Source organism: Tiliqua scincoides, chromosome 1, assembly GCF_035046505.1.
Source record: "Tiliqua scincoides isolate rTilSci1 chromosome 1, rTilSci1.hap2, whole genome shotgun sequence".
Taxonomy (NCBI): Eukaryota; Metazoa; Chordata; class Lepidosauria; order Squamata; family Scincidae; genus Tiliqua; species Tiliqua scincoides.
Genome location: NC_089821.1, coordinates 195,105,680 through 195,130,197, shown reverse-complemented (window position 1 = coordinate 195,130,197; position 24,518 = coordinate 195,105,680). Strand labels below are relative to the sequence as shown.

The 24,518-nt window shown below is 41.3% G+C and overlaps 1 protein-coding gene across 1 annotated transcript; it reads right to left on the bottom strand.

Moving 5' to 3' along the window:
* Positions 1 to 952: 952 nt before the first annotated feature.
* Positions 953 to 24,165, bottom strand: LOC136646733 (uncharacterized). The gene is made up of 17 exons (XM_066622725.1): positions 24,052 to 24,165; positions 22,949 to 23,101; positions 20,928 to 21,029; positions 19,685 to 19,831; positions 17,304 to 17,410; positions 15,712 to 15,847; positions 15,396 to 15,599; positions 14,801 to 14,987; positions 13,478 to 13,605; positions 12,427 to 12,627; positions 11,872 to 11,993; positions 9,190 to 9,418; positions 6,326 to 6,528; positions 5,535 to 5,690; positions 4,557 to 4,647; positions 3,108 to 3,245; positions 953 to 1,120 (listed from the first exon to the last, which is right to left on the bottom strand). The coding sequence occupies exons 1-17, from the start codon at positions 24,163 to 24,165 to the stop codon at positions 953 to 955; spliced, it is 2,586 nt and encodes an 861-aa protein (XP_066478822.1).
* Positions 24,166 to 24,518: the final 353 nt, after the last annotated feature.

The window sequence follows — 24,518 nt, the reverse complement described above, 5'->3', positions numbered from 1 at the left end:
ATGACAATTCTGTCCTTGAGATGAATAATTGGTCAGAGTGACATATTATTCTGCGAAAGGGCAAGATGCACAGCCAGTATTTACTGCCTTACAAATGTCAATATTTGGTCATTATGTAACGGGTTAATCAGATGGTGGAGTGAGAGGGAGCTGCAGGCTGCGGTCCGGTGGCCTCGGCTGAGCCGGTAGGATTACACTCACTTCTTTCTGGAGCTGTACTTGTGGTTCCCCTGGGGGCTGGGGATAAGAATAGGCCCTCAGTTTGGCTGTACTTGTTGTAAGAGGCGACTAAACAGCCACAGGGTAGATGGGACTCATTAGCCTGGGAAGGCAGCTCATCTGAGAGAAGGAAAACTCTGATCCCAAACCTCCACTGCCTTGTGGCTACATCCAGTTACGGAAAAGACTTCAGGAGACAACCTCGAGGCAAAATCCGGAGCCGGAGTCCCTGAGGCAGTTCATGGCTGAACACAGTCACGTTCTGGCAACTCCTGCGACGTCGCTGGAACCAACCGTATTGGCCTCTGCCTTTCATTGGACCATTTCAGCGACGTGGAGAGGGGGGATTTGCTGCATGGGTAACAGCCTATCCTCCATACCTACTTTACCCAGGCTTCGCGCACTGGAGAGGACACTCTGTTCCAGAACCACCATTCAGAGCATGACACCATAGTCTTCCGAGACTGAAGGATGCCAACATAATCAGATGGCTCACTGGAACAGGGTCATTCCATATACAAATATGTGCGTGGTCACCCACATAGCAAGCAGTGGAGTCTGTCAGCTTTGGCCCAATGTAATAAGAAGTATGAAAGCCACTCGCTTCCTCCTGTGGACCTACACTGGATGGCTCTTTCCACACACAGGAAATACTAATCGCCTTTGGGGAAGGATGGAATATAAGTGTGATGCAGAAATCACTGGATTAAAAAAAAATTACTATAAATTTCTGTTATTGAACAATTTCTTTTAGGATATCCTTTCCTTTCTTGTCAGGAGGCAGGTCAGCTGCTGACAGACTTCTTGAGGATGTTCCCTTCAGATTAGACTGACAAAGATACAGGAATCCTGAGAACACAGGCAAAGAATCTACCAAAAACAAATTTGTCCACATGGTAATCTTATGGGAATATATGAAAGAAATAGTTTTCTACTATTTTACCTCTTGTACTTATTCTCCAGAAAGAGGAGCCAATCCTAAACCAGTTAAGAGGTAGGGGAGTCCTACGGCTTTTCTCAAAAACAAAAACTTACAATAAATAATCCAAATTTTCTCTGAGGAAAGGCTAAAGGGCATTCAGGATGTGTGAGATGTGACACTGTAGTATTGGAATACACTCAGAGCTTTCATTACAAAAGAATATCACACAGAACCCAATGGCCAAAAGTGGCATCTGTAGAAGAAAATTCACTCACAGAACTTAGCAAACATCTGCACAGATGTCCACATTGCTGCCCAACAAATTTCAAGTAGAGGAGCACAATCTCTGAAGGCAGAAGATCCTACTAAGAAATTCTCCACAATGCCCTATGATGACACCTTGTTCACTTCAACTGAGCACATTCCTAAGTCCATCAAGCTGCCTTGGCAGTAAACACTTTCTGCCCAATGAATAAGACAAAGAATGCTCCCAAGTTCAGAATGCTTTCTGTACTAGCCAAAAATAAAGAACCTCTCTCCCACAAAACCTCTCCTTACATCTATCTTTTTTCCTGAAGATAAACTGGGTTGGGAGAAAAAAAGAAGAATCACCTGTGACCCAATGCCACACAGAATGCCCCATAGGCATGCCCTGTATCTGTGGGGGGTTCCATTGTGGAGCCCCTTGCGGATTCCTGAATCAGTGGATATCAGGGACGCCTTCTGACTCTGGAGGTTTTTCTGAGCCCCACAGAGGCTGTGTGCATCTGCTCACAGCCTCTGTAGGGCTCAGAATAGCCACTTAAGCCAAAAAAGCCTGTTGTTGTTGTTTTTTTTTGTAAAGCTTTTGTAAGCTTCTCCAGCCTTCCTAATACCTTTTAAAGGTATAAAAACATTTTTGGCCTCAGCGGCCATTCTGAGCCCCATGGAGCTCAAAGGTGGATGCATGTGGCCTCTGTGGAGCTCAGAAGAGCCTCTGGAAATGAGAGGAGCATAGCAGAAGGGCACAGGGGTCCCCTGCATCTGCGGCCAAGTGAAGCCTTGGATATGGGATCTGCAGATATGGTGTTGATATTCAGAGGACTAGTTGTGAATAGTACCATTACATGGAAAGGACTCTGTAGCCCATTTTAAGACAAAACTACCTCCTTAAACTGCGGTGTCTAGTGGCAAGACGCACAATGGAATAAGAGATTGATGCTGGTGTTGCCAGCAGTTGGTTTTCCATTCCACCCCCAGTAGTTGAACTTCTTCCACTTGCTGAGCTGCTGTGACTCTTCAGACTTAAGCTTCCTTCCTAAATATTAGAGACATATATTCTGCATGATTACTTCTGCATGATACTAAGCATACTGAAAGATTAGTTAAATACAATTGTGAGATATAATTGTGTGCCATAGGTGAGAAAACAGGCAGTTTATATTTGAACACTAAACTGTTCCTATTTTAAAGCAACTAAAGGCCATGTCCATTTTTGATAAGGTTAAGTCACAACTATGTGACTTCTATCCATGTAAAATTCATGCACTCCATGTCGTTAGCAGCGATGGGCTCAGATGTCAGTCAGATCAGGCACTGGCAAAAGGCCCCCGCAAGAGTCCACCTGGTTGAGTGTTTCAATCTCACTTTAAGCAGTGGGATAAGCCCCATGTTTGAATTCCAAGAGGGTACATCTAGGTGTACCACAGGAGGAGGCTGGTAAAAACCTCTATCAAAATTGGACCTCACAAATGGTTTTTCTTCCAGCAGAAGAAGGTATACAGGAAACTGTAAACATGAAAGTGGGTAAAAGCAGAAAAAAGTGGTGAAGGCAAGAGAAAACAAATACAGCAAACAAAAAGGTTGGATACAAACTACTCCCCAGCCTGTCTGCCCCCTGCTTCTGGTTGCAGCTTTTTAGTAGAAAGTTACACAGAAGGCATACGTACTGTAGTTTGACTCTTGAAAAGAAAAAATACAAGCTAACCTTCATATCCACACTTTTTATGGGCTCCATCACACCACAAAATGCAGCCTGCTGAACAGCAACAAGGAGTGTGTTTTTATGAGTGACTTGGCAGGCCAGAGTGATTTGTAAATTTTCCATTCCCGACTGTGACAAAAGCTGAAGGGTAAAGATTAAAAGCAAAACAAAAAGCTGATTAACAATCTTGTATTCATAGCACAAAGTTTAGAAAACCTTTTCTGGTATTACTATATGTATCTTTGGGTTCACTACAGGCTCATGAAGAGATAGGAATTTTGCTTTCATACATAGTTGGACACAGGATCATATTCTATATGGAATCTTGAAACTCACTTCATTGCAAATCAGAATTATCACAGGTGCCCCATAAGGAAAGGGCATGAAATAAAGGAGAAATGTTGGTCAGAAGTTTTCTGATGGAAATGCAGAAGGGGTAACTTCAGAATTGAAATGGTCTCTTCAGAAAATATTTGATCCCTCCTCAGACTGTTATTCATCTGCTCTCTTGAGATGCATCATGGGAAGGAAGGTGTACAGGAGACAGTGGAAGAGACAAGAACTTTTCAGTGATACCTTATGATAGTGTTGCTTTATAATATTCTTTGTCCCGAGTGTAATTTATACAGTATTATAAGAAAGAAAAATGTTAAAAATTCCATAAAACCATTCAAATGTTTGATGCAGGTAATGTGCATTCGGCCAACAGAAGCTGCATCTGCAGGCTAGCACAGGGTTCATTTTCTGCTACCAGGAAATGCTTCAGGAGAGGAAACAGTGGGCATGACAATCTAGATGCATTTTTCAACAAGAAGGCTGTAGTTTCTGAGGATGGGCCACAACCTGGCTCTTACTTGTAGAATTAGTTCCTCCCATCATCTTCCACCACTGCCATGTAGGAGGAATGGCAGCAGCAATGGTCAACCTCTTACAGTCATAGGTCAGGGTAGGGGAGCAAACATAAGGCCCACAGGCCAGATATGAGCCACAGAAGCTCTTTATCCACTCCCAGTAATAACTGGACTCTCCCAGCAGCAGCATCAGTTGCTCTCGGCTGCTGACCTGTGAAGCGACATATAGGCAGAAAGAGCACTATTGAAAGGGTGGTGCTGGGAGAGCCCAATGATCACAATTTCAGCAGTGCTGCTTTTGCCAAGGCATCACTTTGCAGAGCACTTTGCAGCTCCTGAGCTGCAAAGTGACACCTTGGTAGAAGCGGTGCTGCCAAAAGAGGGTCCTGCGTGACAATTGGGCTGTTCCATACCTTGAAAATATGATCAAAATTTGCATATTTGCTCTTCCATCATTTGCAGCTAATGAGTTCTTGAGAAAAATATGCTTATTTCTAGCCATCAGTTGCTTAATGACATCACTTCCTGCTTAATGACGTCACTTCTGGACCCCAACACTATTCAGTGTTAAAACAGATTGGACATGAAATAATTCACTCACCTGAAGAATGCTTTCTGTTGTGCGAAAGCTAAATTTTCCAATTTGATTGTCAATATCTTGAATGTTTAACACCAAGCTGGATGGAATGTATCTGTAGGAAAGAGATTTCCCAAAAAAACCTCAGAAACAAGGAGAATGCAAGGCTTCAACCTAGACATTAAAATGAAAGAAAAAAAATATCCTTTCTTCTTCTGTACATCCTTTACACTTTGGATTATGAAGAACTTCAACATCATTTCATTAAGGAAAGATGAGCAAAGTTAGACTCAAATACTTCCTTTCATCTTTCAATTTTCAAATACTTCCTGGCCATCTTTCAACATTCCTGAAAGATGGCCAAAGTTAGACTCATGTTCAAATACTTACCAGCACTTACAGTAGGTTTCCCCCCGCCCAATAAACACCTGATATGGATTGTCCCTTACTAGTTAGAGGGACATGTGAGAAATGTGACACATCTCAATGCAATATATCAATTTTAATTTATCTGTTTCTCAATGCTGCTATAAAAAAACCTATTCTTTTTGATGAGGTGAAATTGTAGCAATTATAGAGCCTCCAGAATCTCATTCTGTCAGCATCCAAACAGAAGTAAGAGATGAAGTGATGAAAAGGGGACACTATTCTATACTAAATTTGGATATTTTTCCCTCACCTGTTAACTGATGGAGTTCTAGAGTGTGATAAATCTTCTTCCAAACCTGCTGATATTGTTGGGTCAAAGGGGTCAAAGCAATTAAGGGCATAATCCTAACAAATTTTCCAATACCGAGTTAAGGCAATGTAACTTCGGGGTAAGGGACTAAATGCTGGCTTACTTTGAGGAGGCCTTTGTGACTGCCCCCCAACTGCAGGATGCAGAACATGCCCCCCTGGCATAGCTATGCCAGTGCCGGAAAGTTGATTAGGATTGCGCCCTAAGCTTGGTGTTGATCTACAAAAAGAAACATACTGAAATCCCACATATTCCCGACGTACCTATCCACACTAGTGTCATCCTCAAAAAGACAAGTAACGAACGTCAGTGGCGGTTGATCTGCTTTTTCTTTTTCAGTTGCAAATTCAAAATATACGGGCCTCAAGTACAAATGGAACTCATCAAAACCCATTTCTCCTGCAAATTCTTTATACAGCCTTCAAAAGAAAATACACAGATATATTCCATTATATGATTTCTATACTCTATGTGCTGAGGATGCATCAACTTGACAATGGTTTTTCAGGGTCATCAAGAAAGCTGCAACTGTGAAGTCTGTTGAACCTTGAACACAGGATATACACAGCTGTTGATGAACTTAAGTTGTTTATTAGGAGGGTTCTACAGAAACTCCCTGGCAAAGCTCTTAATACAATCCTGCGGCAGACTTTGGGTTTCTTCTAGGCCAAGTAAGACATGGAGGGAGAAGTCTAGAGATTGGATTTTACTGAGGAGGAAACTACAGTACACAGTAAATTACAGTGTTCAAATAAAACTGTCACTTATATTTTAATATTTCACCAAGAATATTAATTTTAACATTATGACCAATATAAATGACATACTAGATCTGAATGGATACGGAAAGGGACATTCTGACAGATTTAACAATCGCATCTTAAAAGGATCAAAGAAAGGAGAGAATGTAAACAATCCCGTTTTACAGCAGCTCAGAATCTGGCTGTACATTTTTTGCCCACAGATCCAAAATATGGAAGAAGGGGAAAAAAAGAGTCTTAAATATATCTGGTAGAACTTCCTACTGTGCTAGTCTCTGCAACCCATTGCTGACCTGCCCAGTTGCGCACTCTCTACCGCTGCCTCTATCAATCGATGACGAAGGGTTAGGAGTTCAAGAAGCCTTGAAAAGACATTCAGAATTAAAGCTTGTTTTTCTTTGCTCTGCTTCTGTCCTTCGTCTGTTCTGGATTTCAGTGCTGACATTGCAATCTCTCTTACAAGTGATGGATCTTCAATCAGAACATCTGCAAATAACTACCAGAGAAGCATACGATTTAGAAACAACCAACCAGAGTCAATATTATTATTATAATAAACAAAACATGTACATAAGAACATAAGAACAGCCCCACTGGATCAGGCCATAGGCCCATCTAGTCTAGCTTCCTGTATCTCACAGCAGCCCCACCAAATGCCCCAGGGAGCACACACCAGATAACAAGAGACCTGCATCCTGGTGCCCTCTCTTGCATTGGCATTCTGGCATAGCCCATTTCTAACATCAGGAGGTTGCACATACACATCATGGCTTGTAACTCGTAATGGATTTTTTCTCCAGAAACTTGTCCAATCCCCTTTTAAAGGCTCCCAGGCCAGACGCCATCACCACATCCTGTGGCAAGGAGTTCCACAGACCAACCACACGCTCAGTAAATAAATATTTTCTTTTGTCTGTTCTAACTCTCCCAAGACTCAATTTTAGTGGGTGTCCCCTGGTTCTGGTGATATGTGAGAGTATAAAGAGCATTTCTCTATCCACTTTATCCTTCCCATGCATAATTTTGTATGTCTCAATCATGTCTTCCCTCAGGCGCCTCTTTTGTAGACTAAAGAGGCCCAAACACTGTAGCCTTTCCTCATATGGAAGGTGCCCCAGCCCCGTAATCATCTTAGTCGCTCTCTTTTGCACCTTTTCCATTTCCACTATGTCCTTTTTGAGATGTGGCAATCAGAACTGATGTGCAACCAGAACTACAATATTTATACTCTCCTTTTCATAAAGTTACCAAAGTATCTCACACAAATGGCAACACTCACATAATTCATTTCATAATTACTTTATTGATTACATTATTCTCCCTTTGCTCTGGAATATTTCATTGAAAAGTGGATTCAAATAATAAATACGAATGCATTCCTTCCTAATTTTTTCACTGTAATGTTGTTCTTTATAAATCCTGTCCTTATTGTTAAAAAAAAATGTACTTGATGGAACTGAAAACTAAAACTGGTGTCTTAATGTTATAAAGTTCAAGATTAAATGGGTAAAATCAGGGTTCTATACAACTCGTAGTTCATAATGGATAGGTCCTGAGCAGCTTTCTGATACACAGCAATGAATTCCTTTTAAAACGGGGGCAAACAACATTGCCTACTTCACAAATGGAAATACTTCAAACACTTACTATGCCAACCAGTTTTGTTCAACTATGATTGTCAAGGAACAAGAATAAGATTCACAGACTATTGCACCAACCAACCAACCAACTAAAAGCAATATGACTGCATAAACATACAAAAAAAGGAACCATGAGTCACTTTAAAGAACCAAAGCAGGAAGAAATTCAGCCCTTCTGAGTCTATTCTACCAGCAATCTATATCATTGATTTCATTCGTAAGAACATAGGAAGAGCCCCACTGGATCAGGCCAAGGGCCCATCTAGTCAAGCTTCCTGTATCTCACAGTGGCCCACCAAATGCCCCAGGGAGCACACAAGACAACAGACACAATCTGTGTCCCGGTGCCCTCCCGTGCATCTTTCAATCAGAGGCAGCTGGCCTCTAAAACCAAGAACATACACATACCTACTATGACTTGTAATCCGTAATGAACTTTTCCTCCAGAAATTTGTCCAATCCCCTCTTAAAGGTATCCAGGCAAGATGCCATCACTACTTCCTGTGGCAAGGAGTTCCACACTGGGTAAAGAAATATTTTCTTCGGTCTGTCCTAACTCTCCCAACACTCAACTTTCATGGATGTCCCCTCATTCTGGTGTTAAGTGAGAGGGAAAAGAGCGTCTCTCTATCCACTCTGTCCATCCCCTGCATGTTTTTGTATGTCTCAATCATTCCCCCCCCCTCAGGTGCCTCTTTTCTAGACTGAAGAGGCCCAAACATTGTAGCATTCAAAAAATGCTGAGGTCAGCTTTCTCCTAGGCAAACAGGTATTCAACCACAATGGAGCTATCAGAACCTACCAGTAGCTGTACCCAATGAGTTCTCCTCAACTCATTGCCAAAGAGTTACTGCAGCAGGCCAGTTTCCTCCCAGATTTGACACTGTGTTAAGGAGGGTCATGGAAGCATTCCTGGGCCCAGTTGCTCCTCCATGCCCATGATTGTGCCTGCAGCATCATGCGCAGGCAGCAAGTTCAGGTGAGATAGGAAAATGTCAGATCCCAGGAACTTTCTGGGCCCCCTCCTTTGACTCCTGGGTCCCCTTTCTGACGCTGGCCCAGGTACAAATGACCCCCTTTACCCCCTTCTCCTAGCCCCTGTCCTGGTGAACCCCCAGTAGAGATGGGAACCCTAGTCACTCAAGGAAGAGCCCGAGACTGCCCCTTGAATGACTCCCCAATTGAGGGGGCTCAAATTCCATGCCCCTTGTCAGAACTCCCACCTAGTTTCAGACCCTCCCTCAGCACTGCTGGGAGAGCTCAGGAACAGCAGCGATGACAGGTTTATGCTTAACAGGTTTTGTGATGCAGGGCCCATTTAGCTAAGGCCTCCAATCCATTGTATCTATTTGTCGAAAACAAATGTGAATACTTGGCTGAACTAGCTAGAATGACTATGGTGTGTACTGTAGATCCTTCCCATTATGGCATGGCTTAAAATGTCAGCGTCTCTGTCCTTGGTTTCAAAAACCCAGAAGAAACTACCATAAATTTTTGGAGATAGAAGAAGAACTTACATCTTTCTGAATTTGAGATCCATAAAAAGACTCGGGACTTTCCATGGTCAACCACGTGTTCACTGCAAGCTGAAGTACCCGATTCTCGAGATTAATTGCCTCACTGGCTGCCTTTGGTCGGCAGATTTGCTGGAACTCCTGGAGAATGTGGTGTAGAGCTTTGGGGATTAGAGATATCAGGCCAAGGGAGGGGTGGAACTCTAGTAAATAAATGTTCTTCAAAGCCGGTCTTTAAAAGAAGGGGGGAAAAAAGAAGGCTAAGAGGAATTATGAAAGAGCAGAAGGATGACCAAAAAAAAACAACCCTCACTCTAAAAGACCGATGAGAAAAACATTCAAAGTGGTTTACCATCTTCCCAGCCGACGTCAGGATAAACAAATGAGATAAATCATTGAAAAAAGCACCCCAAAGGGCTTCTATCAATGATCTTCATTGATCTTCATGATTTGATAGGATGAAGAACAGGAAGAATACAGAGAAAGTCATTATGACCCTTTTGACTGAATCAACTTGAAATCACATTGATGATATATACTGTATAAAAGCACTTTTGATACATGTACTGTTTTACAAACAAAGCTAGAAATCCATTATTACAGAAGTTAAAACAAGTCTTTATGTGCAGGATAATTGGATTAAAGATTTAAAAACAAGTCTGTGTACTCATATGTATTTTTAATTTACAACTGTGTGTGCATCTTTTTAACTAACCATAGTTAAACAGCACTAACCATAGTTCCATAGATATAGTATGTGAAATTTTTGCCAAGTAATCAAGCTCCACAATTATCACTTCGCCTTATCTGGGTCAATCAGAGGGCAGAGCCTTTCAACTCTGAACAGTTTCCTTTCTCTGCTCAGCTCAGCAAAGCTCAGGCAGGCACCTCATTAGTTGCTATAGTGATTTTCCTGGGACATTCCAGCCAAAATTAACCTTTTATTCTCCTTCCTTCTGCTGCAGCCTGGTTCTGCTTGGCAAATGCTTGCAAAGCAGGTCTGGTTTTTGAAACACCAGGATGGGATCCTCATTCCCAGGCTACAATTCAGTGCACCATTACTTAAGAATAACACCTATGGAAAGCAGTGGGTCTACTTCTGAGTAAAAAGGGTTGCAAATATCTCATCTCTCTGTCGTAAATTGAATTGCACACTCTCAGTTATGTGTTATGGATTGTCTGTTGTATGTAGAGCCAGACACCTTTAAAGGTGGATTTGATTCATGGTGGTTCCCAACCTTTTTCACTTGCATATCCCTTGGCAGCGCATTTCCATAAATTGTACCCTTCATATTAGCAAAATGTTTGTAATTAATAATACAAGCCTTCATCTCCTCCATATGAAAGCCCAGACTTCATGTATTCATCACATATTTTCTCTTTTCATCTGTTTGAAGAACTGCCTTTGCACTGTTTTGCACCAGAAGTGTGCTGAGAAATTCTGGGTGATTGATCACTTTCCATATTATGTTTCAGCTTTTTGACTGTGCTGGTTTTCAATCACTGGTTCATAGATGAATTGATGACCAAAAACTAGCTATTGGTGGAGCTTTCACAGCCAACTAGCTACCTCCCTTCCTGCCTTGCTGGTCCTTGCAAGGCATTCCTTTTTCTGCCATTATTCCATTCTTTTTCAAGTACCCCTAAAGGTCCTGTTGAGTGTCCCTGGGAGTATGTGAATACCAGGTTGGGAACCACTGTTTTACTGGTATGTAGTTTACAGTGCACTTACTCTGATAGTGTTTACAAAAAGGTGGTCAAGACCAGAATTTTAAAAAGAATAAAAATGTATCTTATGATCTTTTACTACGTTTTGAATAAATTAGAGCAGCCATTTTCAACTGGTGTGCCACAAGTGGTCCACAGGTGTGCCACAGGAATTTGGGGGAAGGTCATTTATTAATAGGGCCAATGGGAGTTGTGAGCCCCCACTGGCAGCATGGTGTGCCTTGTCAATTGTCAACCTGGTGGTGTGCCTTGACCATTTTAGTGCCTTGTCAGTGTGCTGTGAGATGAAAAAGGTTGAAAATCACTTAATTAGAGACTACAATTCTTAGGTAACAATTAGTGGTAGGTTATTTTTCAGGATCTGGCCTCGGGTAAAATCAGACAAAACTATAGTCAGACACCCCCCTAAGTTTAACCCCTGACTTATCCGAGGGTCATAGAAAATTCCATGATTGTTGGCTCAAAACCTGCCCTCAACTTATCTGTGGTGTCGACTTATAGGCACGTGTCTGCAGTGGTTATATCTGAAAATTCTAAGCTTGAGAAATGACAATGCTGAAGGTTCCAACAGTGACTACCTGGATAGTGGTGTTCCCAGAGGGGGGTTACATTGCTACGTTTTTTCAGGACATCTCAACATGTGGTTTAAGCTGCCCCTCCCCCTTGCCATCAGAGCCATCCTGGGCTGGAGAGCAATGAAGAGGACCACACTTCTGCATTGTTCTCACAGCCCAGAATGGCTGGGAGGGGGACGGGGAGGTGCCCTGCAAAACTTCGCACTGTGCACCCCCTCTGGGAACGCCACTGCACCTGGATTAGCTTACTTTAACCACGGTCACTTAAATTAAAGGAGATAACAGTGGGACACTTGTCGGCTTGTAAGATTTCAATCAAGCACAGACAGTAATGGTGAACAGCACTAAAATATATGTAGCATATTAGACATACATTACTCACAGACTGTTATTCATAGCAATTAATTGCTTTGCAATTATATATGGAGGAAAACCAAATTCCCTGATGCCACCTTTGGGACCATCACGCCAAATCTTATGATTATAGTCACGCTGGTTATCAATCTGAAAATCAAGCAAACAAAAATCTCTTGTAAGATTATATGAAACTCATGGATTTCTGGAAGCTTTCAAGAGCATGATAGTACACTTGTAGTTCATGGATGCTGCAAGAATATTGCAGGAAGACCTGGTGGCAGACAACTGCCAGAGCAGGTTGCCAGACTTATCAACTAAAAAGAATTCTTCTGCCCTCTTTCTACTAAACATGGATGAAATGGACAATGAGCAATATACAGATTTTAACATTGATACTTCCACTTCAGTAGTGAGAAGACTACAGGAATTCTAGCACACACCCTCAGGCATCACTTTCTCAAACTGAAATTTTAGTTTCATGTCTGGCAGAACACTGGGGACAGGTTTCAAAAGCTAATACTTGGCAAGTGTTGGTTCACACACTGTCTACAGCCAATGCTCCAACCTGGTCTCTATTCACCTGTTGGTTCAATATATCCCTCACCAGCTGTAGCTGAAATCTTAGGCACATGCACTCATTTTCATAGGTGTTGACAAAATATCCAAGGTGGAAATCAAATCGCGGTCGTTTATATATGATGTCAGTTATTACTTGGGCCAGAGCAAATCGTTCTTCCAAATCTAAGGCATGCTGGTAAGCTTCAAAGTAACTTTCCAGAAGCTGAAAAGACATTTAAAACAAAAATAAGAAAAGTTTCCTTCCCATTTTAGCCTTTTTTTTAAAAGCTTTATATCAAATACTTTGGACTTCACTGGGTCTCAAGTAAAACTTTAGCCAGGAATTTCCTGGGTCATAGCTTACTGTAGTATATTTTCTTATTGACATAGGTTCTTACCCACAAAATAATAGCTTGAAAAGTCTCTTTGCAGCAGTGTCTTTCCTAAAGACAAGCATAATTCCCATTTCATCATTGCTGAAAAAGGATTCAGCATCACTCAGAGGTGATGTTCAACTTTGTAAAGACATAACTGAAGGCAAGTCAAGCAATAAGTACTAACCCATTTTTAGGCAAGCATGAAAGCCACTGCTGTCTTAGGACAAGAGGTTATCTTAGCATCACTCAGTATGCTTTTATCTTGACAGCCTTAATATAAGGACATAAAGCGCTCCATCTAAGTCACAGTATCTTCATCTTCAAGGTGAAAATAATGCTTCTCACTTCCACCCACAAAATTGGGTAGAGCCAACTCCCCCAAAAAGTAAATTGGTGATGAAGCACTTCACTCAGTTTTTGCTTTGCTTATTATATACCAAATCCAAAACACACTAAGGCCCAGATCCCAACCAACTTGCTAGCGCTGACATAGCTGTGCCAATAGGCATATGCTGCATACTGCAGTTGGGGGCAGTCACGGAGGCCTCCTCAAGGGAAGGGAATGTTTGTTCCCTTGCCTTGGAGCTGCATTGCCCTTACCTCAGTGCTGGAAATCTGGTTAAGATTGTGTCCTAAATTGACTAGAATAGGAATTATCAGGTTCCTACTCTTAAATAAAAATACAAGTAAGTATACCTGCCACTTATTTTCTAAGAAAGCTGATTCACAAGTCCAAAGGTCAAGCAATACTGCAGATCGATCCACCAGCGCATGTGTCAACTCCGAGGGATTGCTATGACAGGAAGCACTGCCTGCTTTGTGGCCTTAGGAAAGAAAACAACACAACCACAGACATTTCCACAGAAATCATCATGGTAAGAGGCCAAATATGTTAGAGCATAATGATGCTTGCTTATTTTTCCCCACTACCATTCTTTTCTTTGCGAAAGCCTTCTTTCCTTCCTGTATATATATAAATCAGCAGCCTAGCTAAGAATCAAAGATATCTGCTGTCACCAAATCCAATCTAGCACTAATAAAGTTCTTGGACAGTTTCCAAATTGTAATTGTACGTGATACACAGGCCCATGTTCCTAGGTGCCTGATGGCCCTTGTTGTTCCACAGTCCACACTGCAATACATCTGAAAAATTTGGTGCATGTGGGGCGACATGTGGCTGGCACACTCATTTCAAAGTTTCTGTTTGGGGAAGGAGAACAGATGGTTATAAACCCAGCAAGACTGATCATTCAGTGGCAACAGGCACTCACAGCTTTTAGCATACCACATGATCATCATTTTGGACAATCATCCCAAACCACTTTTTTTTGCTAACTGTTGCTCTGTTCCGTTTGTACAGGAACCATGCAGATTCCTATATTGATTGCCAGCAGTTGAAATGGATGAACAAATTACATGAGGGTCAGGAGGACACAGCGACAGCAGCATAAGAACAGCGATGGTGAACTGCACCAGCTCCACTGTTAACCAGCACTATGTCTGAGAGGTACTTCTTTTTTTCCTGTTTAAAGCTGTCATTTCTGGGTTATACACATTATACCAAGCACACACAGTTCTTATCCCACATTTGCCCTGCAGGAGAGAATTGGTAAAGGACTAACTATTGGAGTTTGTTTCTGCCTATTGTCTCCTGCTACACCCTTCCAAGCTAGTTTTAATGCAGCGATTTTCAATCTTTTTCATCTCATGGCACATTGTCAAGGGATTAAAATGGCCAAGGCATACCATCAGTTTTTGGACAGTTGACAAGGCACACTGTACTGTCAATGGGGGGCTTGCATCCTCCAATGGCCCTACTAATGAATGACCTCCCTCAGACTCCCACGGCACACCTGCAGACCTTTTACGGCACACCAGCGTGCCACGCATTGTGGTTGAAAATGGTCTTCCCCCCTCCCCCCAAGCTGGGCTTCTGGACTGGGAATAGTTCTTTATTACTCCCCTTCAAAAGTCTAGACTGAAGATATAACAGAGCTGATGGAAGTTTAGCCATCTAACCTGTCTCAATGTACTGGGTTGCCACAAGCAAAAGTTCCTTTTCTAGTAATTTCAGGTCCTGGAGGGCAACATCGTACATCACATAAGCCCCTCGCTGATCCTGTGTGTGAATGTACATATTGTCTAAGGTGTAAAAATCATCATGATTTTCTGCCTCAGCAAATTCCATAAATTCCACACTGTGAACCTGCAATGGTAGATTGCAAACAGAAAAAGCAAGCTATAAAATGCATAACTAGAGGTGTTCTTAAACTTTTTTATTTTTCCCACAGATTCTGGTTTTTCCCCAAGGAAGAAAAATGTAGAAAGCAATGTTATGTGTTTTTATTGCAAGGGCACATTTTTATAAATTATAATTATAAATGCTTTAAAAATGTACTAGGTAGGTGATATAGGTGGTATAATGTCAGCAGATCCACCTACAGGCATTACCCATGTATCCCCCCCCCCACTCCATAAGTCCATCAGTTTTGACATCAAAACTGTTTAACTGCTATATGACAGTTAGAAACCAGATTAAGACAGCCACCATAAGAAATGCTGATTTGGCATTACTATCTTTGAAGATATTTTACAAAGTTCTCAAGTGTCTCACTTTATAGTCAGCTGGTGTATAATGCATGTAGCAGTGAGAGCCAAGGCCACCAAAGGCACCAATGCCTCCTTTGGCTGCATTTATCCAACATGAATCTTCAGCACTGGAGACCAGATCACCAGCACGCAAGGTGAGACTTGAGGTGCTGATTGTTAGTGTTCGTTCAACAGATCTAAAGTAGTTGAGGATTCCCAAGCAAACTCTCTGTTACAAATGAGATAAAAATAGATGTTTTTCTCTTGTAAAGTTTTATTTTGCCTTTACAGCCTTAAATAATATAAAACCTTGTTCAAGAGTGTAGGATTTTTTTTTTTACCTGCAGTTCTCGGATTCTCAGGTGACGCAAAAAAAGTAGAGATAAGTAGGCTCCTTTAGTCATGGTGAGGTCCTTGTTGCTGGCCTCCATGCCCTCATCTAACCCCAGCAGCTGGGAAGTGGTTGTGCAACTGTATCTTTTTTCCAAGAAGGAGAAATTTAATTAAGTCACTGTTCCTCCAAGAGATTGCTAAGCTATATCTAAATTAAATAATCTCTTTATAGTTGCTTTCTAAAAGCAATTTCCTATTGAAATCACTCACTTAGAAACCTGTGCAACAAAGTAGTATGTAAACATAGGGATAGTGCATTTTGATGCAATCGCATTAAATTGAATGCAAATCACATGTGCATAGTCATACATTAATTAAAAGGCATTATTTAGTGTCTGTTTTAGTGGCTGTCTGCTGGTATTCTTTTTGCATCTTTTTAGATTGTGAGCCCTTTTGGGACAGGGAACCATTTAGTTATTTGATTTTTCTCTGTAAACCGCTTTGTGAACATTTAGTTGAAAAGCGGTATATAAATACTGTTGTTGTTGTTGTTGTTATTTACAATGCAATCCTATTCATGTCTGTTCGGAGGCAAGTCCCATTGTATTCAATGGGGCTTACTCCCAGAAAATGTGTATAACACTGAAACCTTAATGCATTGATTACATTTCTATCCCACTTTTTCTCCAAGGCATTCAGGGCAGAGAACTTGGTTCCCCACTTCTATCATCACAGTGAACTCCATAGCTAAGTGGGAATTTGACTCCTGGCCCTTGTTTACCACTCTAACCTCTACAGCAGGGGTGTCCAAACATTTTGGCAGGAGGGCCACATCATCTCTCTGAGACTGTCAGGGGCCGGGGGGAAAAAGAATTAATTTACATTTAAAACTTTAATAAATTTACATAAATGAATTTATTAGAGATGGAACTTATATGAATGAATGAATGTCTTGCAGTAGCTCAAGACCTATAAAAGGCCTTGCACAGAGCAAGGCCAGCCTTTCCTTCACTGCCACTGCTATATCACAGACGTGAAACAGCAACTAGTGGAGGGAGTCCTTGTCCCACAGCTCAGGTGAGAGGTTGAACAGTCATCCTCATTCTGAGAGCAGTTGCGTTGGGCCAGCGTGGGCTCCAGCAAGTCTCTGGAGGGCCAGAGGGTCATTCGAGACTGGGGGCTCCCTTGCTCTACAGTATTCATGCATGGGAGAAGCATGAAAGATCCATAGATCCCAGTTAAGGTTGCCAGTTTGCAATTTAGACAAGGCACTTTTCCACATATGCAGTTGGAGTGGTCACCCATTTGGTTATCTCCCATTTGGTTCTTTCCTGGATTCCATCAATGTCACTGATGCAGTTTCGCAGAACTAGCTACACATATTATACTTATATGTATAGCTCTGTGAGCAGACTGACAATAGGCATTGAAAGAACTAATGCTGTACTCGTAGTAATATATTACACATGTACCTTATTATATATTCATATCTGTATGAACACACACACACACACACACACACACACACACACACACACACACACAATTTTGACATGAAAATAAATGCCTACGTGCAGAGAAAAAGCAATACAAGTCTCACCTTGTGTCTTTCTTTTTTCTTGAAAATGTGGAACTCTGATTAAAGCTATTGTTTTCCACTTCCTTCTCACCAATTGCCATATCATCAGCAGCATTACTTGTTTGTTCCTGCCCCAATTTGAAAACTTGTTATTATGGCGACAGCCACACACACACACAGGTTTTGTTTCTGAGTGTTATACAGAATTATGAACAAAGAATTCTCCATATTTTTTTCCCAAATTTTATTTATTCGGATATGGGAATAAGTACAAGGGCACATACGTAGGTCGGGGGAATACATAGGAAAAATACATTAGGTCTCCACCAGAAGACAGTTTTTGTCTTTCAAATAACTACAGATCTGACATCTCTTCTAATTCATTTTGTTCTATTTATTCTATTTCTAACCAATTGTAAAAAGCTTCCCATATATTCTTAATTCTATTTAATTTACCATCATCATATAATCTCTCTGTTAAAATGTCCATTTCAAGTATTTCATAAATTTTTTCTATCAACATGTTCATATTTGGTGCCTCTATATTTTTCCACATCTGTGCAAATAAAAGTCTTCCTGCAGTGTTGATGTGGATCAAAACATGTCTAATATTTCTACTATAACTATCTGGTGTAATATTTAGGAGAAATAATTCTGGAACAAAAGGGACAAAACATTTTAACATTTTCTGTAACATAGAATGTACGTTTTCCCAAAACTTTTTTGTTTTAGGGCAGGTCCACAACATATGGTAAAATGTGCCCACAGAATCTTTACATTTCCAGCATTTATTAGACAATCCTGTATACATTTTAGCTAGTTTATCAGGTGAAAAATGCCACCTATAGAACATCTTATAAATATTTTCTTTAAACGAAACTGCTTTAGTTAATTTAATATTATTTTTCCACATCTGCTCCCAACTTTCCAAAGGTATAGTATGTCCAATATTTTTGGCCCATTGTATCATTGTGTTTTTTACTATTTCATCTTCCATGTTTATATCTAATAAAAACTTATACATCTTTTTTATATATTTTCCTTCATCTTCTAAAAATAACTTATCAAAGTCAGTATCATGTAAATATATTCCTGTTTTTTCATCTTCCTTCAGTCTTGATTTTATTTGGATTTCTGACCACCAGCCCAGAGTTATACCTTTGTTATTAAGTTCTTCTTTCAACCACAGTTCTGTTTTTTCATTTAGCAACTCTCAATACATTTTGTTTTGCAATTCCTCAATCCAATCTGGTTTGGTCGCTATCGCCAATGGTTTAATCCTTATTGGTATTTTCTCATATAGCTTATATCTAATCTGATCCCAAAGGATTCTCCATATCATACCCTCCAATTGTATGTCTGCCTATGCTAGGTCTGAAGAACTTGTGACCCACCAAGGCGAATGTAGATCACCAGCAGACACTGACCAGTACCTGGCCATTGACCTGTACCTAAATATACCTTTTCTTCTTGCTTGCTTAGGTCAACAAAACAGAGGTGCTGTCAAAATCCAACTTTAAAAAAAATAGCACAGCCAGATGCATAATTGTAAATTCTGAAGTGCAGGAGCTCATCATGACAGTCCCTTAGACAGCCCCACTAAGACTGTACAACTTAAGTGTCTTCATTAGAGTGTTTTCTTCTCCTGCCACTTTGAAACTTAAACCTCATCTATAGCCCATTTCATCCCAAATTCTTGGACTAGGTTGCAATTGTTTAAAACTAATACATAAAAATGGAATAATAGGATTTTAAAATGTCCCAGACAAATATAGAAAAGAATTTAGAGGGTTAGCCTCAGTGTGTTTACTCACAAGTAAGTCCCACTGTAGTCAATATGACTTCCAGATCAGTTTGCACAAGACTGTATTTTATCATAACATTAACCGTCTCTCAGATAGTCCTTGGAAAAGATGATGGTAACACATGCCCCTAGGGAAATTTCTCAGGCTACCTGCTTCCAAGTCTGATGCTTCTTATTGGATAAGATCCTTTGAAAAAAGTTTCAAAGGCAGTGCCTGAGCATTGCTGCTGATGACATCACCACTCCTGTTGTAGGAGAAGTTCTGAAATTCTTCCTTCTGCTTGCCTCAACTACATCCCAAACACAGCCATGCAATGACTGTATCTACCTACTGCAGCCCAGCAATGTTTTGCGATGCGCTGTCCACAAGTGTGGACATGACATAGCACAGCCACACAAACTTGCAGTGTGGGAGGAATAGTAGCAGTCCAGTTTCACACATGCAGGTAGTCAAACAAGGACTTGGATACAAAATACTAGAACTTTCCCCAAGTCAAAGGGTTATCAGCCAATGTCTGGAACACTCATTCCCCAAAGAAGTGTGCATAATACCTATGAACAGTGGAACACATATTGTTTATATGCTCCTTCATGATACCTGATGGAGTTCTGGATTGTGATAAATCTTCTTCCAGACTTGTTCATATTGATCCAAGTTGAAAGTAGTTGAGGTAATTGGCTTTGGCTCCAGTATAGCTGCTGCATGCTCCTGCAGTGCCTCCATCACTCGCTCCACATTGGAAGCCTAGTTCCAAGACACAGAAACATTGTTACATTTACAGAAACAGAAGGCACAATGAAAGCAGAGGCCTTCGGTTCTGGTGGAGCTTGCATGGGGACATGACAGTCTCCCCATATTCCTTCTCCTCCACAAGAAGAAAATGGGACTGAAAGTGAACACAATCCCTATTGGGAAAAACTGAAAGTGGGCTTTAGAACATCAGTCCATCTCCCATTCCCAGTGAACACAAAATAAATCCCTTTGGTGAATTTCTTTAAGAAAGTAGATCACATTCAGTTTGGGATGCAACAGAACAAAAAGGATGTAGCTCACGCACGCACACAAAATGCAGGAAGCTGTTCCAAGACTGAAACGTCTGGAAAGCAAGTCACTGAAGTATGAATAGGAAGGAAAATCTTTCACTTTCATCTTCATGTTCACATGAAGGACAGAAAAGGATCATTTACAGAAATGGCAAATGAGCTTAAAATGTTGAGAACCTTGTAAACAAAAGAATACATTTAGGGAATGTTACAAATTCCCTAGAGAATGTGAAAGGAACTGCCATGGTAATCCTGAGCAAATAAGGCCACTGGATTAGTTGGAAAAGGCAGGTGTGCCATCTCTTCCCACTCTGTAAGCTCAGCAAATTTTGAACATCTTGGTGAGACTCTAAAAAAGGTTTTGATTCACTTAAAAAAAATAAAGAACATAAGAGGTGGTTTCGGAAGCTGGATCAAGAACTCATCTAGTTCAGCTCCCTGTATCTCACAGTGGCCCACCAAATGTCCCAGAGAGCACTGAAGACAACACAATACCTGTATCCTGTTGCCATTGACATTCAGAGGTACCTCAAAAACCCAGAGGTTGCATATAGTCCTCATGGCTTTAACCTATAATGGACTTCTCTTCCATGAATGTGTCCATGCCTTTTTAAAGGCATCTAGGCCAGGTGCCTGGCTTTAGATGCCTTTAGAATCTTGGTTTACATACAATGCATATCAAGCATTCATCAAAAATCTGAGATAAAGTTTGATAAGAAGTGGATACATGTCAAATACACAGAGAATTCTAGACAGAAAGAAGTAGAATACATGATCACTCAATGCTTCTTGTTTACCTCTAAAAACACTGACTGAAGCCACAACAGTTCATCTACTCTTTTCCATTGTTTCAGTTTCACTAACAGTTTTTGCTGCCATGGATCTTGTTTAGGTTTAATCTGTTTGACAAAAGAAATTATATATTGGTACACACTCATCTCACATCCCCAAGCAGTGTGAAGTTCTGGGGTGTAATGCTTCACTGGTTCTGATCCCCTTTGAAGAAGAAAACCCTGCTTATGTTAACTTTGCAATACACTGTATTTATATTACATTCTTTACAGGTTAAGCATCGGCTGGAAGTAGGAATTGGAACACTTCTCAGAAGCAACAACAGATTACATTAATTTACTAGAGAGCAAGTTTGTACCCTATGGTGCTTCAGAGTTGGCTTGCTCCCTTACCTTCCACTCCAGCCCTGATCTAGTAAACTGCTTGTCTCACGCAAGATACAGGAACATGCTGCCAGACTGTAGCTACTTCCTATTTTTAACCTGACCATACGAAGTGGGGAGGATCAGGTCGTCTTATACCACAAAGCCTCCATTTAGATTGTTTTTCCACCTTTCAGGGAGATCTCTCATAAAGGAGCACATTCTGGTTCGTTCATAGTTTTAGTTCTTTTGAAAAATCCGAGGAACATTGGCTAAGCACTGCTGCTGGGACTGGCTCTAATGCCTGACTCACACACACAAATCAGATTTCAAGTTCCAAACAATATGTTGAATGTGTCAAGGACCCAATACAGCACATGCAGAAAAATATTTCTCACTCTGATCCTGCAAGGATGATGGTTCTCATGTTTGCAAAAGGGTGCTACTGTGTAAGGAAGAAAAAGAACTTGCGCCCAATAGATTTCAACTCGATCCAGGTGTGTTAGAGCACTGTGTACAAACTACTGCATGTGAGGCTCTGCCTATGCTGGAAGGCCTACGCTGTCCCAAGAGTGCCGCATCCTGCCCAATGGCTGCCATGGCAGGTAGGTGTAGTGCTGAGCATTGGAGAGGCAGGGGAAGGTGGCAGGAGGGCATTCTAGAGGAAGGGAGAGGGCGGTTCAGACACTAGAGGAGATGGCAGAGCAGGCTAAATAGCTGGTGCAGATCTGATTAGCCCATTTTGCAGGCTGGGGCGCTACACAGGGTAAGGTAGCAAATGTTCTCTTATCCCAAGGAGATCTTCTGCCTGCTCAAATTCAACACTGGGTACAGCATGGGCCTGGCAGCCCCACTGCACCAGTGTTGGATGGGATTGGGCTGTAAGTGACCCTAGCCAGTCTTACACACTCAGCCTAGTCCAGCAGTTTTCAAACTCTCTTGGAGAGTTTGCACTGCTGTAAGTCCTTGCAGGGGGGAGAGGCAGCAGGGGCGGGGGGAAGGCCAGGATCGCGCCGCTCAGGAGGGCTACAGGGACTGGGATGCACTCACCAGTCCCTGCAGCAGCCTGTCAGGAGTGCGGGGAACCCTGCATGAGCACCTGCAGGGCTCCCCAACTCATTAGAAGTGAAAGTGGAGTGATCGCCCTCCATTTCTGCAAAACCCTGACCCCGCCCCTTAAGGGGAAGGAGGCCAGAGTGACCCCCAGTCTGAAAACCACTGGCCTACTCTAACCTTTTCTATAGTGTAGTTGTGAGGATAAATTACGGGAGGGGCTCGAGAATCATGTACGCTAACCTGATCTCCTTGGAGGAAAGATCAGATGAAAGAATAAGATACTAAATATGTATCTGAAGAAGACAGAGGCTCAAAAGCTATGTTCTAAACTACTGCTAACTGGGTAAAGAGGCACTTTTTCAAGTCGTGCTCCTCTGATATTTAGCAGAGGAGAGTAACTGTCCATATTCACTCCAAAGCAGTATCTTTTCACATGGCTGTTTGCTGCTGTTTCTTCCTTTAGATTAGGAGCCCTTTTGGGAGAGAGAACCATTTATTTGATTTTCTCTGTAAGCAGCTTTGTGAATGTTTTAGTTGAAAAGCGGTTTATGCATATTCTTAATAATAATAAAACATGATGTCAGTGCATCCCGTTTAGTTATATTTACCTTTATAAAAGGAATCCAGTTGGCTCTCTTTTTCAAAGCCATGGTGGGGCCCATCATACCCCAGTTTTCTGATCCAGGCATTCCAGCATCATAAACAGGAAACGTTTTCATTGTCTGTTGCTTACTGAAGATGCCTCTAAACTTATCCTGGACCTAAGCACCACAAGATGAAGATGCTCATTTCAGTAAGGCATACAGCTAGGTCATAATTCTAGATCAGTTTGTGCATTGCAACAGAATCTTTATGAAGAATCCAGAGAAATCTACTTGCACTTTGCATTCAAAATTCCTTACTACTCCTCTGGTGGATGACCAAAAAAGTGAGTCATGGGACATTCAGAAAGGAAGTTGTCATTCTGTTGTTTAATTAAATGCGTTTCTTAGCTGGGGCTTTCAGTGAGAGAAGAGAATCCTGCACAAGTTTCTCCATTGTCCAAGAACACAGTGGGACAAGTGAAATGCCACAAAATCAGTTTTTAAGTTCTTATTCTCTGCCAGAGTTTCTTCCCTGATCTTACCCCCTCCCCGGTACTTACTTTTTTTTTAATATTCAGTTGGTTTTTCAACTACTTTAAGTGAACATATTCCAGAAGTCATTCAGAGCCCCTCAAATAGCTTATCAAGGAGATTCAGCACACCATCCAAAGGCCCTCTTGGGCAACCCTAGCTCATGTCCACAGAGTCCTTCTCTTTTTTGCTTGCAGAGAATAACAGTAAATTGTTAAAACACACACACCTTTTTGTCTTAGGTTAAAAAAAAACAAAACCATTTTCCAACATTTCACTTTCAACTTAATCTAGAGTCCCCATTATTAAGAAAGTAAAGACATCAAAGCTAACTGAAATGCCAAGAAATATTACCCAGGTTCTGCATACCCAGTGTTTCCATATTGAACCTATTTTAGCTTTTTACCTGAATATTAAATACAAAACAGCAGGGTAGGAGTATGGTCATTTGCAATGGGTGGGCACAAGATGGAGAAGGATGGGAGTCTGAATTGGCCTGATACCAATCTGAAGAGCCACACACAGCACTAGACCTATTTATAAACACTACTACATCCCATCAACATATACATTTATATAGAAACCACTGGAATTACCATAGAAAAGAGTTCCATTTCATTAGCAGAATGCCTTAAATCATCCACATTATAATCAATACCAAACTGAGAAAGTAGAAGTCTGAGTTGTGGCTGCAGGTCTTCAATTTCCATGCTGTGTTGAGGGAGGGCAGAGGTGACACCTCTTGCTTGGGATCCTATAAGAAGGCACAGTCAGATGAATGAATAAGCAGACATGAATTAGCATATAATAAAAGAAACAAAGACGATCTAGAATAGTAGTAAGCTAGAACACAGTTAAGGAGGCCCAATCGGAGATTTGATTGTGGGGAGAGGGAGGAAAATGGCCGCCTAGCAGGTTATCTTTGTTGGCCATTCCTAGTTGTTTCTACATTTTTTCTTCCTTAGATAGAACTTCTGGTTTACTTTTTGTCCAGGAGGTCTTATAATCTGTTCCTGAACCAAAAGGCACTGGCAGCACTTGTTTTGTTTGCAACAACGCAGGG